Here is a 14,968-nt window from a genome sequence, read left to right as displayed (position 1 = left end):
CACAAACCAAGTGTATCACTGCTATAGTGATTGGTAAAGTTTCACGAGGTAATGCCTGGGGGGCACAGATCACTCTCAGTCCACCCCCGTTATCATAAAAAGAAAACTGCATGCAGTATATTTGGAGTTAGGAGCTCCCTCTGTAGGACTTTTTTATAATTGCAGAACATTGTACAGTTCTGCAGATTTTGGAGGGACTGTTACAAAATACAGCTGCAGAACTATGTAATTCATACTGTAAAATTTTAAAGGTTATGCTCACCTTTAACATTCTCTTTACATGACAATAGACCATGTCAATACTCTGACCGGCCCATGACCTGCGAGGAGCTATGAGGGTCACACCATCCGTCACCCTAGTTACATCGATCTTAAATCTACTGTAGCATTCCGTCTTTCTTTTTTTTTTTTTTAAGAAAGAAATCATGCTCCATGAGAAATAAATTAGGAATCCACCTGGTTTGCAACATCTACACAGATGAGTTTCCTATAAGAGCTACAGACAGCCTCTGACTAGCTTACAGGGGAGTAGGTGGATCACCCCTCCACAGTAGACTGACTGCATTATACACAGATATGCAACATACAGCATCTCAACCAGCCCGTGCACCATATGAAATCTGGATATAGATGCATCGTGTGGGGGAGATGACCTCTAGGCACAGAAGTAGGTCAGCTGGTACCCTCTTTCTCCAGAGACCTGTCTTCTGAAAGCTGCTGCAGGAACCCCATAATCAATCGTCTTCTAGCGGCTTGCTGTAGTGTCCCACTAGGTAGGAGTGGGCACTACACAAGGGTCAATTGGGTACCGTGTTACTTCTGCTCACAAGGGACAGTGATATTATATTGATCCACGCATTGTAATGTATTTTCTGTGTGTTTTTGCATTGGTATGATTCCCCTGTTAATGCTCAGCAGGCCTAGTTGGGTGTAATTAGACATCCCAGACACTAGAGGGAGATAGGTAGCCCCTAGTATAAATGTCCAGGCCTAGACAGGGAGGGGTTAAGTCATAGTCAGGAGTCTGTGGAGACAGAAGTGAGAAGGCACCAGCCCGAGATATGCTGAGGGCCTCCTCCTGACATGCAGCTGGATAGTCCTGGTTCCTAGTTGCACCAGGAGGCTAGAAGGAGTACAGCCTGCCTGGAGACCAGTAATCCAGATAACACAGATAAGACACCCCAGTAGTAGGGCACCTCCTGGGAGAAACCTGCAGCCACCTTTCCAACCCAGCAGTGAAGCCAGCTAGGACACAAAGGTACTGTAATCTAAAGCAAGTGCCAATACTGGAGGAAGGATTAAATATACCAAGGATTTAAGCCAGCAATTAGGCATCTGGGCCTTGGGATCCAGCCAGCTAGAATAGCTGTGGGGATAGAGCAGCATAGCACTGCCAAGCATTAACTATATACCCTCCAAGTATCTTGCAAGATTGAAACCTGCTGTGCTATCAAGTAAACCTGCTGTGCATATGTACTGTAAAGGACTGCATTATACACCCCTGCAACTGATTGTATAAAGTTGGACTGTTGTCTAAAGTAAAGCAACGTTTGGTTTATCAACTGTGTACTCTATTAATCCTCCTGCAAACCGGTGTGCCACCGTTACAGGCACTGGCGTCACGATTCTTAAAGGGACCTTACCTAAGGCACTCAAAATACCTGCAACATCCAGGGCACCTCACATACCATCAGGCCTGGTCCCTATCTACAGAGTGTGCCCCAGAGGAACTAGTGTCTGCCTCTCCTTCACTGTCGCATGCCTGCCCAGGGTTCCCCTCTAAAAAGTGAGTAACCCTCGATTGCCCATAACCGTGACCTCACTATCGCTATACTCTGCAGGTCTGGCGTGCTGCATTGCTGCTGTCTGCCGCTGTGTGAGCTGATAATATCTGCATGTACCTGTACAGTGGGCGCCCAGAATAAATTTTACTAGTGGACCCAAGGCACCCCAGTCTGACACTGGCTACAGTACTGTTAGACAAAAGGAGGGGGTCTCCCTCGGTCCTCCAGTCTGACCCCTGCAGTGCAATTGTGGGGTTCTGAGGGTCTGGGGGCCTTGTAAGAGCTGCCATGCCTGCCAAAGCAAACGGGCAGGTCTTAACACTAAGGCGGTGAAAGTCACGTAGAATGCAATAGTGTATTAGTACCGTCTATGGTATAAGCAAATCAAAGAATTGCATACTTAAGTACCTTAAGGGGACTAAAAATGACAGCAAAAATATAAAAAAACACTAACATAATCCCCCGTCAATGTAGACAAAAGTACAAAAAAGTTATGGGTGTCCAAAACAAAGCTTTTTTTTAAATGTTATTCTTTGAATTCTTTGAAAGTAGTGAAACATCACAAAAACTACTCTATATAAACTCTGTATCACCATAAGGCTTCATGCACACAACAGTATTTTTTCATGGTCCGCAAAACGGGGTTCCGTGATCCGTTTCCGTTTTTGTTTCCGTGTGTCTTCCTTGATTTTTGGAGGATCACCAGACATGAAGGAAAGTGAAAAAAAATCTAAGTCAAGTTTGCCTTCCAAATGATTGGAAAAAAACGGACGCAGGCGCGCGGACGCGGATGACAATCTTGTGTGCATCCATGTTTTTTCACGGACCCATTGACTTGAATGGGTCTACGAACTGTTGTCCGTGAAAAAAATAGGACAGGTCTTATTTTTTTGACGGACTGGAAACACGGATCACGGACGCGGATGACAAATGGTGCCTTATCCGAGTTTTCAACTGACCCATTGAAAGTCAATGGGTCCGCAGAAAATCACAGAAAACGGAACAACGGACACAGAACACATCAACGGTCGTGTGCATGAGGCCTAATTATACTGATCGGCAGAATAATTCTTATCAGTTTTAGCGCATCTCACTTGTCCCACAAAAAAAGCTAGAGTTCTTGGAAAGCAGGGAGAAAAAAAAAAAGTCAAACTGAAAAACTAAAATTGACTGCGTCCTTAAGGGGTAATTATTATCTATCAAATTAAACAAATATAAGGATGAGGGTAATCAGAACAGAAAAATTACATATAAAACACTTTTATATTCACTCACCACATATTCAAACACAAAGGTCAGCGTCTCCCTGGTTTGAATGATGTCATGCAGAAGGACAATGTTTGCATGCTTCAGGCCCTTCAAGAGAGATGCTGAAGAGAAACACCAACATAAGCAACATTTCAGAAAAGATTTAAGATTTATACAACTCTGTTAGGGTCCCTTCACATGTCCGTATGTGTTTTGCGGATCCGCAAAACACGGACACCGGCAATGTGCGTTCCGCATTTTGTGGACTGCACATCGCTGGAACTCTCATAGAAAATGCCTTTTCTTGTCCGCATGTGCGGACAAGAATAGGACATGTTCTATTTTTTTGCGGAACAGAAGTGCAGATCCGCAAATGTGGATGCAGACAGCACATTTCGTCCCACGTTGAAAATAAATGGGTCCGCACCCGTTCCGCAAAATTGTGGAACGAATGCGTAACTGTTTTGCGGAAGTGTGAATGGACCCATAAAGGGGTTGCCTGAGATTTTTTATTTATTTTTAATCTTGGACAACCCCTTTAGGCTATGAACTTTTTTTTTTTAAGTGTAACCGTCATGTTTTCATCCAAAAATCAACTTTAGCATATGTTACTGCTGCAGCAGCAGCATTATGCATAAAGCAATCTTTAGTTTCTTCACATACCACTGTTTTCCTTGAGTATTTCCCTTAGTTATGGCTGTTTAAACATTTACAATATGAGGACCTTCTCAAGATGGCTCCTCTGTCAGTTCTCTGAGGCCAAAACTGCTTTCCCTCACTTCCCATACACACTTGCTCCCTGCCAGCTAATCAGATTGGATTACTGAGACACGCCTCCTCACTCTGAAGCCTAATGCAGGCATGCAGTGTGAAGGACCGCCCCCCTGTCTTCCTAGCCAGAGACAGATGAGCCATAGCAAGGGTCTTTTAAGGGAGCAGTGGAAAGAGACAGAGGACAATAATGAAAGCTGTTATTATAAGGTAGTTACATATCTTTTGACAATCATTGACAGACTAACTCAGGTATACATGCCTAGCTCTTATAAACTAGCAAATAAAAAAATATGACAGTTACACTTTAAATGGTTACTGTAGTTTGAGGAAACTTTGCATAAATCAATAGTAGATGTGAATATAACAAACTCTGTTATATATTGTTGGAGAAAAATGTATCTTTCTCCTTAAGCCCCCTCATAAATTTACATTCTCTGCTGAGTCCGTTTTGAGAGACAAGATGGTTGTCATCTCATTGAAGATTTTGTTTAAATTCTGTCGATAGAAAACTATGGAGAAGAGAGGATGAGGAGGATTGTGCTCCAGTGAGAAAGAGGGTAAGCTAGGTGTAGGCTTCCGCCTATGAGGGCCGGTGATGTCACCAACATCAATGCAGGAGGAAGCCTCCGTCTAGCAGTGAGAATATATAAACAAACAAGCCCTTGCCTTGCGCGATCCAGCGCAGGGAAACAGAGAGCATCAGAGCATGAAATGGCTGGAGGTGTAAAAATGGGGATATGTTTGGGTTCAGCTCTGAACTCAGACAACCACTTTAACTGTTCATGTCACCTACAGCGCAGTGATAACAGTTTAATGTGTCTAAAACAGGTGACAGACTCCCTTTAATTAAAGAGATAGAGACACAGCTGCTGTCTATAGGAATCTATGTAGAGAGGAGTAAGAATTCTGCTACAGGAATAAAAAGGCATTTTCCCCCATATGATATATTACAAAGTTTCTTATATTCACCGGTACTATTGATTTATGGCAACTTTGTTGAAACAACACTGACCGTCTAAATCAATGTATTGTATTTTTGTATGAAAAGTATTTTTGCCGTAGCGTTGCATAAACATTTTTGCAGCTCATTTGTACCACTGTACAGAGCAGATTGCTGTTCAGAGTGAAATCTGTCAGAGAGCCTGTCTGAAGTCACTGTCCTTAGCCCCCTCTTTCTTCACCTGAATGATCTCATGATCTCCTAAGGGTACTTTCACACTAGCGTTTTTCTTTTCCGGCATAGAGTTCCGTCACAGGGGCTCTATACCGGAAAAGAACTGATCAGGCATATCCCCATGCATTCTGAATGGAGAGTAATCCGTTCAGTTTGCATCAGGATGTCTTCAGTTCAGTCGTTTTGACTGATCAGGCAAAAGAGAAAACCGTAGCATGCTACGGTTTTTTCTCCGGCGAAAAAAACTGAAGACATGCCTGAATGCCGGATCCGGCATTTTTTCCCATAGGAATGTATTAGCGCCGGATCCGGCATTCAGAATACCGGAATGCCGGATCCGTCGTTCCGGCATGCGCAGATCGGTAAAAATGCGAAAAATGTACAAGACGGATCCGTCGGTCCGCATGACAAGCGGAGAGACGGATCCGTCCTTGCAATGCATTTGTGAGACGGATCCGGATCCGTCTCACAAATGCTTTCAGGCAGCAGCAGATCGGCGGATCCGGCGGCCAGTTCCGACGACGGAACTGCCCGCCGGATCACACTGCCGCAAGTGTGAAAGTAGCCTAAGCTGTTTAGAAGATCATACAAAAGAAGAGAGAGAGGAGCTGGACACCAAGATATCAGGCGAGCTGACAGATTTCACTGCGAACAGCAATCTTCTATGTACAGTGATACAAAGGAGCTTTCATTTAAGTAAAAAACATACCCTAAAGGGGTCTGTCCATAGCCTGGAAGCTGGATTCAGATACTATGTTTTTCATGTCATGGGGGATATAAGGTTACAGCTTTAAATTAGGAATCATTACATAAATTAGGGTAATTTGAATTCACATATATATAATGGAGTCATCATGTCTAGTAAATACATTACCTTCTCGGATAGCAGTGAAGGGTACACCTTCCTCAGCTTTCATGCTGATGACTTTTAAAGCCACTAGTTGTCCATTAATCCTGGAAAAAAAATCAGACACAACTGCTGTATTTGACTAAAATCGATTAGTCTAACTAATTCAAGAAAAAAGACTCATTCATGATCTGCCTTAGTTGTCTGGTCAGCAATTTGCGAGTCAATATATACTTTCTGTCACCAGATGGCAGCATTACAATGTACTGATGATCCACCAGGCTAACTTGCACAGCATATGGCTATTCAGCTGGTGCCATGCTACAAGTCCCAGCCTGGGAGCATCACAACAGCTGGCTAGCTACAGGTTGCTCCTCATGTTGGATAAATGTACTTATCATTAACCTGGTGTAGATGGGGAAATCTACAGAAAGATAGAATTTGTCCAGTCATCGCTATACAACCAAATGTTATACAATAAAGACCTCACAGGGGATATGGTATTGAAGCACAATAAGTGATAGGCAAACGTCATACAATAGAAGAAACAAAATCTCATGTACTGTTGATATGGGGATTGGCATATTACTGTGTTAAAAAATGTAGGCATAATTCTAGATTGGTCTCAGACCTTACAAATTGTTCCTTACCTAGTGTGTAAAGGTCTCTGTGGCACTCCCGGCCTACTTCTACCAGATCATGACACCACTGGTGAATATCAACAGTCCATTTATGTAATCCTGCCATGTCCAGCGGGACACCTCTAGTGGCGGACTATTCCCAACTTGAACAAAAGCATCGGGCTTTCAAATTCATTTTGCACAGTCTTTCTTCCCCTGACATCATTTGTTGGAGGAGAGTTGGGAGGCCACTAAACACATTAGATAGTTGGTGGGCCCCGCCAAAATGGCCAACACTATTCTAATATTGAGACAGTGAGAGTCCTGATTACTACTCACACACAAGATGATTGACAGTTCTTCCTGTATCAGTGTAGAGAAGGCTGTCAATCATCCTGTATGGGCAGGGTATGCAGGACTCTTGTTTTCTCTCCCAGGAGTCCTGTCAGGGCTTACACTGCAACTTTTTCACTCGGAAATCCTGCTTGAAATCATATAGAACTATATATGATGGAGCTCAGCTTCTCTCCCTCTATCATACCCTGCTCTCAGGCCAGCAGAAATCAAGTCACAGAATCCCTTTAATTTGATGGGCTGGAAACTTGTGGTGAACATTTCATTTCTGTTTTGCCATATCATGCTTTAAAGGGAACCTGTCACCTGGATTTTGTGTATAGAGCTGAGGACATGAGTTGCTAGATGTCCGCTAGCACATCCGCAATACCCAGTCCCCATAGCTCTGTGTGCTTTTATTGTGTAAAAATACCGATTTGATACATATGCAAATTAACCTGAGATGAGTCCTGTCCCTGACTCATCTTACGTACAGGACTCATCTCGGGTTAATTTGCATATGTATCAAATCAGGTTTTTTTACACAATAAAAGCACACAGAGCTATGGGGACTGGGTATTGCGAATGTGCTAGCGGCCATCTAGCAACCCATGTCATCAGCTCTATACACAAAATCCCGGTGACAGGTTCCCTTTAAAGTAAAGGTTCTTCTCTCTTGGCCATGGTTTATATGGGAATTTGATTTACAGCAGTTCCCAAAATATATCTATAACCCAGCTGATTCCCTTCACAAGGGGAAGTTTGCTCAGATACTGTGTCATGCCGAACGTCAGATGAAAAGGCCTTTCATGATCTCCTGATGGATATGACAGCAGCCTGGCTTCAGGCCCTCCATTAACTGAATACAAGCACAGTATTAGGGTGGAGCAGCACTGTTACAAACCCAAAAACACAGCCACATTAAAGGGGATGCAGTTACATCATAGAGGGGTCCCCTGTCCCTGTCCTTGTATTACAAATACGGCCATATATCTGAATGGCCACCATGTAACATTATATTACAATATATTAACCCTGCAGCGAATTATACACACACGAACGTGTGTGACCCGTGCCTGTGCTACGGCCCGCAAATTGCAGGCCGCAATGCACGATCGCCGGCCGTAGGTCAGCTGCATCGGATCGCAGACCCATTCACTTTAATGGGTCCGCGATCTGCCCGTTCCGCAAAAAGATAGGACCTGTTCTATCTTTTTGCAGAACGGAAGTACGGGACGTAACCCCACAGAAGCACTCCGTAGTGCTTCCGAGGGGTCCCGTTCCGTGCGGCCGTTCCACAATTCCGGATTTGCACGGAAGTGTGGCTGTGTATTTCTTGCGGGCCGCAATACGGCCACGGATCACACGCGTTCGTGTGAATTAGGCCTAAATGTTTCAACAGGCAACATCAGCTGTTTACCAGGAGCGTGACCCAGGGTCATCAGCTGATAGAAATGGAGGTCTTTATTCTAAGGGCTCATGCACACGACCGCTGTTCTTCTGTACGCAAATTGCAGATTAAACAAGACATGGATACCGGTTTTTTGCGGAACGGAACGTCTGGGCCATAATAGAACTGTCCTATCCTTGTCTGTAATGCACACAATAATAGAACATTCTATTTTTATTTTTTTTGCGGAATGGCCATGTGGACATATGGACATGGAATGCACACAGAGTAATTTTTTTCTGTGTTCGTTCCGTTTTTTTTGCGGCCCATATGCAGAACCATTCACTTCAATGGGTCTGCAAAATAAAAAGGAATGGACACGGAAAAAAATAAGTTTGTGTGCATGAGCCCTAAAAGTGGTTTTCTCTTATGAGACAACTCTTTTAGCCCCTTCTCGCTCTGCGCAGTGATAGTATGCCATGGTCGGAAGGCAGTTAAAGGGAGTCTGTGAGCACGTTTTTACTACTAGAAATACCAGCAATGCCCAACAATACATGTTAACAGCATTGCAAACATTTGTATTTGTAGATGTCAAGTTCCTCCTCCATGCTTTGACCTCACTACTGGTTTTGAATTAAGCTTAGTTCACATCAGCGTTTAGAAATCCAACAGGCTGTTCCTGCAGGTGAGAACTGCCACATTCCCACTGACTACAACAGGGATCCGGGCGCTTTTCAGCATAAATGTCGGCTTTCAGCTGGGAAAAAATTCCTGCATACATGACTTTTTGTCCAGTTGAAAACCAGCATTTAAGCAAGAAAGTAGCCAGATCACCTTTAGATCCCATTTTATTCAATGAGGATCCGGCGGTTCCCAGTTTATCTGGCTATGCCGGACATGGTCAACTCCAGCTGGCTATTCCTCTGCCGAAAAAGCCTGCTGGATTTCTTTTTTTTTGTTTGTTTATTTTTTTCTATAAACAATGAAATACAGTACACAAACAGAGATATACACAAACAATAAATATTAAATACTTATTATTACTAGCATCATATTTCTATCCTTGTTGTTGCTGTTACTTAATTTCTCATATAACAGAAATATAATGAAATATATACATCCCACCCCCACCCCCCGGTTGTCTTGGGTGTTTCCAGGGAAAGGATGAATTGACCACATGACCTCAAATCGGGGATTTAAGTCAATCTTCTTTTATTTCTTGGTTTTAGTTTTATCCATCTATCGTTTACAATCCCTTTTACTTTCTCTTATCTTACAGGCATCTTCGTATCTCTGCACCCTTACCCATAAATTCTTCCACTCCTCAACATTTGGTGGCCCGTCCGCCCCCCACTCTCTAGCCACTACCACCCTCGCCAGCATTAATCCTGCTGTATTTCTAACCATTCAAGTGAATGTAGCCTGCAATGATGGTGTAATATTGGGCTTTCTATTTTGTTTATTTGCGCCACAAACCTCGACTTTTCTCTGCTCACGCCAGGTCTAAACAATTGGGCGTGGCATGGGCAGGAAAGGGGACAGGTTGGCAGGCCTATCTTATTCATTCAGGTTTTAGGTGTAGAAAATGGTCTGAATGTAAGAGAGCTTGTAAGCTGGCTTACATTTAGACTGGCGCTGGATGCGACGAAGTTATGTAGAGACCGGCGCCTCTTCATAACTTCGGCGGATCCACCGCCAATGCAGGGCTTTATTAAGACCGGCATCTAAAATGCTGGTCTTAATAAATGTGCACCATAAGGTATAAGTAAAATATCAATAGAATTCAATATAGTCAGATTATCAGATGGAATGTACAATAAACATAAAGGAACATAAGGAACATAAGGCTTCGTTCACATCACCGTTCAGCCTTTCCGTTCTCCTGCCCCGTTTAGGGGCAGGAAAACAGAAAGGACGGATTTGGCACATAATTGAGACGAACGGTGCCCACGGGCCCCATAGACTATAATGGGGTCCGTTAGGTTTCAGAAGAAGATTTTGGAGCGGAGACAAAAATCTTCTTCTGAGTGGAAACCTAACGGACTAATTATAGTCTATGGGGCCCGTGGGCTCCGTTCGGCTCAGTTATGTACCGAATCCGTCCTTTCCGTTTTCCTGCCCCGTTTCGGAAAGGCTGAACGGTGATGTGAACGAAACCTAAACTAAAAGTTACAAATAATAACTACTGTATAAAGTAAAACGTGTTCTATATAATAAATGATTGTATGTTACATGATATTACTATTTGTATAGTTGTAGTAACCTGTATATAGAAAACATGCTGATTTAAAGAAACAAAAAACCTGTCCGTGAGAGAGCAATCTATCAAGTTTACAAGCTGCTCCTCTTGAGCTGCATTCTACATTAGAGACCCCAGGAGATTACAGTGCGATGAGTTTCTGTACATTTATTAAATCAGTCACAGTGCGGAATCAATACTGCTAGTTCATTTACAGCTGCCGACCAGCGTTGTTATAAATGGCTCATTCATTTACATGGCTTCAACCATGAATAGTACCGTCATGATCTAACACTTGCCTCATTTATCTCAATGTCCTAAAATAATGACATTATGATCAAACACAACAGTAAAGAGTCATGTGTTCACAGCCACATTGTTATAGCGGTGGTCTTCAGGGGGCAGTGACACCATGGGGGAGATTTAACAAGCCTCAAAAGTGGCATTAAAAAGTCGTAATTTTGATGTACTTTTCTAAACACATGAGAAATAGAGAGGGGCTTGGTGGGAGGGACAGGGCCACCTGTGATCAACCAGATTTACTTTAATTTACACCAGAAGCTGGCATAAGTTAGAGCTCAATTCTTTTAAGCCCCTAGCAGGTGTAGATTTGAGTTTCAAGTGCACAGTGTTCCAGAGATGCACCTACCATATTTATCGGACTATAAGATTAACTTTTTGCCCCCAATAGCAGGGGGGAAATATCAGTGCGTCTTATAGTGTAAATGGAATTATGGAAGCAGTCATCAGTATGTAGGAGGCATGGGGAGCGATGAATGAAGCAATGTGCTTGTTTTACTCACTGCTCCCTGGACTTCTTCCAGGCCCCACTCTGCACTCTGTCCTGACTGCATACAGTGTCAGGACACAGTGCACATAGGTGTGCACTATAACCTGACATTGTGCAATATCAGGTAACAATGCAGCGCGGAGCCCGGGGTGAAGACCAAAGAGCAGTGAGTGCAAGAAGAGCACTCGGTCCAGAGCAAGAGAGGTAAAGGCTATGTACACCTTTGGGGACAATTTTTGATTGTTACATTGTACAGTCGTGGCCAAAAGTTTTGAGAATGACACAAATATTAGTTTTCACAAAGTTTGCTGCTAAACTGCTTTTAGATCTTTGTTTCAGTTGTTTCTGTGATGTAGTGAAATATAATTAAACGCACTTCATACGTTTCAAAGGCTTTTATCGACAATTACATGACATTTATGCAAAGAGTCAGTATTTGCAGTGTTGGCCCTTCTGTTTCAGGACCACTGCAATTCGACCGTGCATGCTCTCAATCAACTTCTGGGCCAATTCCTGACTGATAGCAACCCATTCTTTCATAATCACTTCTTGGAGTTTGTCAGAATTAGTGGGTTTTTGTTTGTCCACCCGCCTCTTGAGGATTGACCACAAGTTCTCAATGGGATTAAGATCTGGGGAGTTTCCAGGCCATGGACCCAAAATGTCAACGTTTTGGTCCCCGAGCCACTTAGTTATCACTTTTGCCTTATGGCACGGTGCTCCATCGTGCTGGAAAATGGATTGTTCTTTACCAAACTGTTGTTGGATTGTTGGAAGAAGTTGCTGTTGGAGGGTGTTTTGGTACCATTCTTTATTCTATGGTTGTGTTTTTGGGCAAAATTGTGAGTGAACCCACTCCCTTGGCGGAGAAGCAACCCTACACATGAATGGTCTCAGGATGCTTTACTGTTGGCATGACACAGGACTGATGGTAGCACTCACCTTTTCTTCTCCGGACAAGCCTTTTTCCTGATGCCCCAAACAATCGGAAAGAGGCTTCATCGGAGAATATGACTTTGCCCCAGTCCTCAGCAGTCCATTCACCATATTTTCTGCAGAAGATCAATCTGTCCCTGATGTTTTTTTTGGAGAGAAGTGGCTTCTTTGCTGCCCTTCTTGACACCAGGCCATCTTCCAAAAGTCTTCGCCTCACTGTGCGTGCAGATGCGCTCACACCTGCCTGCTGCCATTCCTGAGCAAGCTCTGCACTAGTGGCACTCCGATCCCGCAGCTGAATCCTCTTTAGAAGACGATCCTGGCGCTTGCTGGACTTTCTTGGACGCCCTGAAGCCTTCTTAACAAGAATTGAACCTCTTTCCTAGAAGTTCTTGATGATCCTATAAATTGTTGATTTAGGTGCAATCTTAGTAGCCACAAAATCCTTGCCTGTGAAGCCATTTTTATGCAGCGCAATGATGGCTGCACGCGTTTCTTTGCAGGCCACCATGGTTAACAATGGAAGAACAATGATTTCAAGCATCACCCTCCTTTTAACAGGTCAAGTCTGCCATTTTAACCCAATCAGCCTGACATAATGATCTCCAGCCTTGTGCTCATCAACATTCTCACCTGAGTTAACAAGGCGATTACTGAAATGATCTCAGCAGGTCCTTTAATGACAGCAATGAAATGCAGTGGAAAGGTTTTTTGGGATTAGGTTAATTTTCATGACAAAGAAGGACTATGCAGTTAATCTGATTACTCTTCATAACATTCTAGGGTATATGCAAATTGCTATTATAAAAACTTAAGCAGCAACTTTTCCAATTTCCAATATTTATGTAATTCTCAAAACTTTTGGCCACGACTGTACTTGCTTTGAGTTAAAAATAATTTGTTAAATTGGTATTTATTAAAAATATGGAGCCTTTTTCCCTGCACAGTTTTGAGTTTCTCTAGTAGCAGGATCTAAATTTTCTCTCTCTTCTGTTAACCAGCTCACTTGCCAGCTCCTTACCTCTAATCTCTGACCTTATAAACACTCATTATAGCTCAGTTCTTATCTTTACTGATAAGAATGTCCTTAAAGGGACACTGACAGGCCGTTAGAGCATATAAAGTGACATATATTCTTCTATTGGTCTTAATATGCTTAATTAAACTATACCATTATCACCCCTTGTTGCCTTTCCGTTACTTAGAATTTTTTTTTTTAGCAATATGTAAATTATCTTACTTTGTGCCCAAGGGGCTATCCCTCATTCAGTTCTGTGCCCAGCTGCGCCCCAACTGCCGTCTCCTAGTGCCGCCCAGCTCATTAGTAGTCACTGCACTGGGCAGCTTTTTTTTCTCCCGACGCAATGAAATCCCGCGCATGCCCAGTACTATCTTCTACTGGAGCTGGAGGGTGCCGGGGACCTTATCTGCCGCAGGCACGGAGAGACAAGATGAAGCTGATGCCAGGAAGATAGTACTGGGCATGCGCAGGATTTAGCCACGTCGGGAGAAAAAAAAAGCCGCCCAGTGCAGTGAATACTAATGAGCTGGGCGGCACTAGGAGACAGCAGTTGGGGCGCGGCTGGGCACAGAACTGAATGAAGGACAGCCCCTTGGGCGCAAAGTTAGGTAATTTGCATATTGATAAAAAACACTTTTTATAAGTAACGGAAAGGCGGTGAGGGGTGATAATGGTATAGTTTTATTAAGCATATTAAGACCAATAGAAGAATATATGTCACTTTATATGCTCTAATGGCCTGTCAGTGTCCCTTTAAATAAGGGTTTAGGACTTCTTAGTAAATTAGAGATAAGAGTTATCAGATAGGCACAAAATGAAAGTAAAAAGTGCCATTCACACAGCTAGACAAACACCTAACCCTTTGTGACAAAAGCTCAATATTTTTAACAAAGATCAATTGAAAATAGATTTTTAGCCCAAAATGAGTGAAATGCAACATTTAAATTCAATTGTATTTATTTTTTTCGAGCTTGGGGGGTCTGGTCTGAGGACAAATGGGGTCCAGTACAGTAGTCTGATGGGATCTGATCTTAGGTCTGATGCAGCATGGGGGTCTGATCTGAGGACTGATGGAGCTTGGGGGTCTGATGTGAGGAGGAATGGGGGTCTGATACAGAGGCCTTATGGGGGTCTGATCTGAGGTCTGATGGAGCATGGAGGGTCTGATGGTGGTCTGATCTAAGGTCTGAGAAGGAATGGGGGTCTGATCTGAGGTCTAAGAAGGAATGGGGGTCAGATCTGAGGTCTAAGAAGGAATGGGGGTCTGATGGAGCTTGGGGGTCTGATCTGAGGCTTGATGACAAATATGTTTTCTTATTTTCCTCCTCTATTTCCTAGGTGTATCTTATGGTCTGTTACGTCTTATACCAGCCCTTTGGAACTATTCTGTACTTTAAAGGGAACCTGTCACCAATCCTGACATACATTTTTCATCAGAAACTTGTATTGTGCATGACATTTTAAGAGCATCTTTTTTTAGGACTCTGTGTTGCATCATTCCTCTCTTACTACTCCTATAAATGCAGAATGAATTGACAACTGGGAGGTTACCATTCCCCTAGTCAGTAGGGTTTACCCCTATATCATCTGACACTGTCAGAGTATGTAAAGGGAATGGTAACACCCAGTTGCTAATTTATTCATACATTTGCAGAAGGAATAAAAGAGGAACGAAACAGCAGAGATGTAAGAGAAGAGGCTATGAATGACTGATCACTGGCTGTAACACCTGTACAAACAATACAAACCCTGATAATATTAGCATAGGGACATTTAGTATGAAACATTGCATTAGAACAAAGGAACAGATGT

At 43.1% G+C, this 14,968-nt stretch overlaps 1 protein-coding gene across 5 annotated transcripts in view; it reads right to left on the bottom strand.

Annotated features, from left to right (window-relative positions):
* CDK15 (cyclin dependent kinase 15) overlaps positions 1-14,968 on the bottom strand; it is a 225,216-nt gene that overhangs the window by 127,544 nt on the left and 82,704 nt on the right. For all 5 annotated transcript variants that reach the window (XM_044304650.1, XM_044304651.1, XM_044304649.1 and 2 more), the window contains 2 exons: positions 5,855-5,934; positions 3,060-3,154 (listed from right to left, as the gene is read on the bottom strand). In XM_044304650.1, the coding sequence (XP_044160585.1) occupies positions 3,060-3,154; positions 5,855-5,934 (175 nt within the window). The remainder of the gene's footprint in view (positions 1-3,059; positions 3,155-5,854; positions 5,935-14,968) is intronic.

The sequence above is a fragment of the Bufo gargarizans genome, chromosome 8, assembly GCF_014858855.1.
Source record: "Bufo gargarizans isolate SCDJY-AF-19 chromosome 8, ASM1485885v1, whole genome shotgun sequence".
NCBI classification, from domain to species: domain Eukaryota; kingdom Metazoa; phylum Chordata; class Amphibia; order Anura; family Bufonidae; genus Bufo; species Bufo gargarizans.
This window is presented reverse-complemented; position numbering and strand designations above follow the sequence as displayed.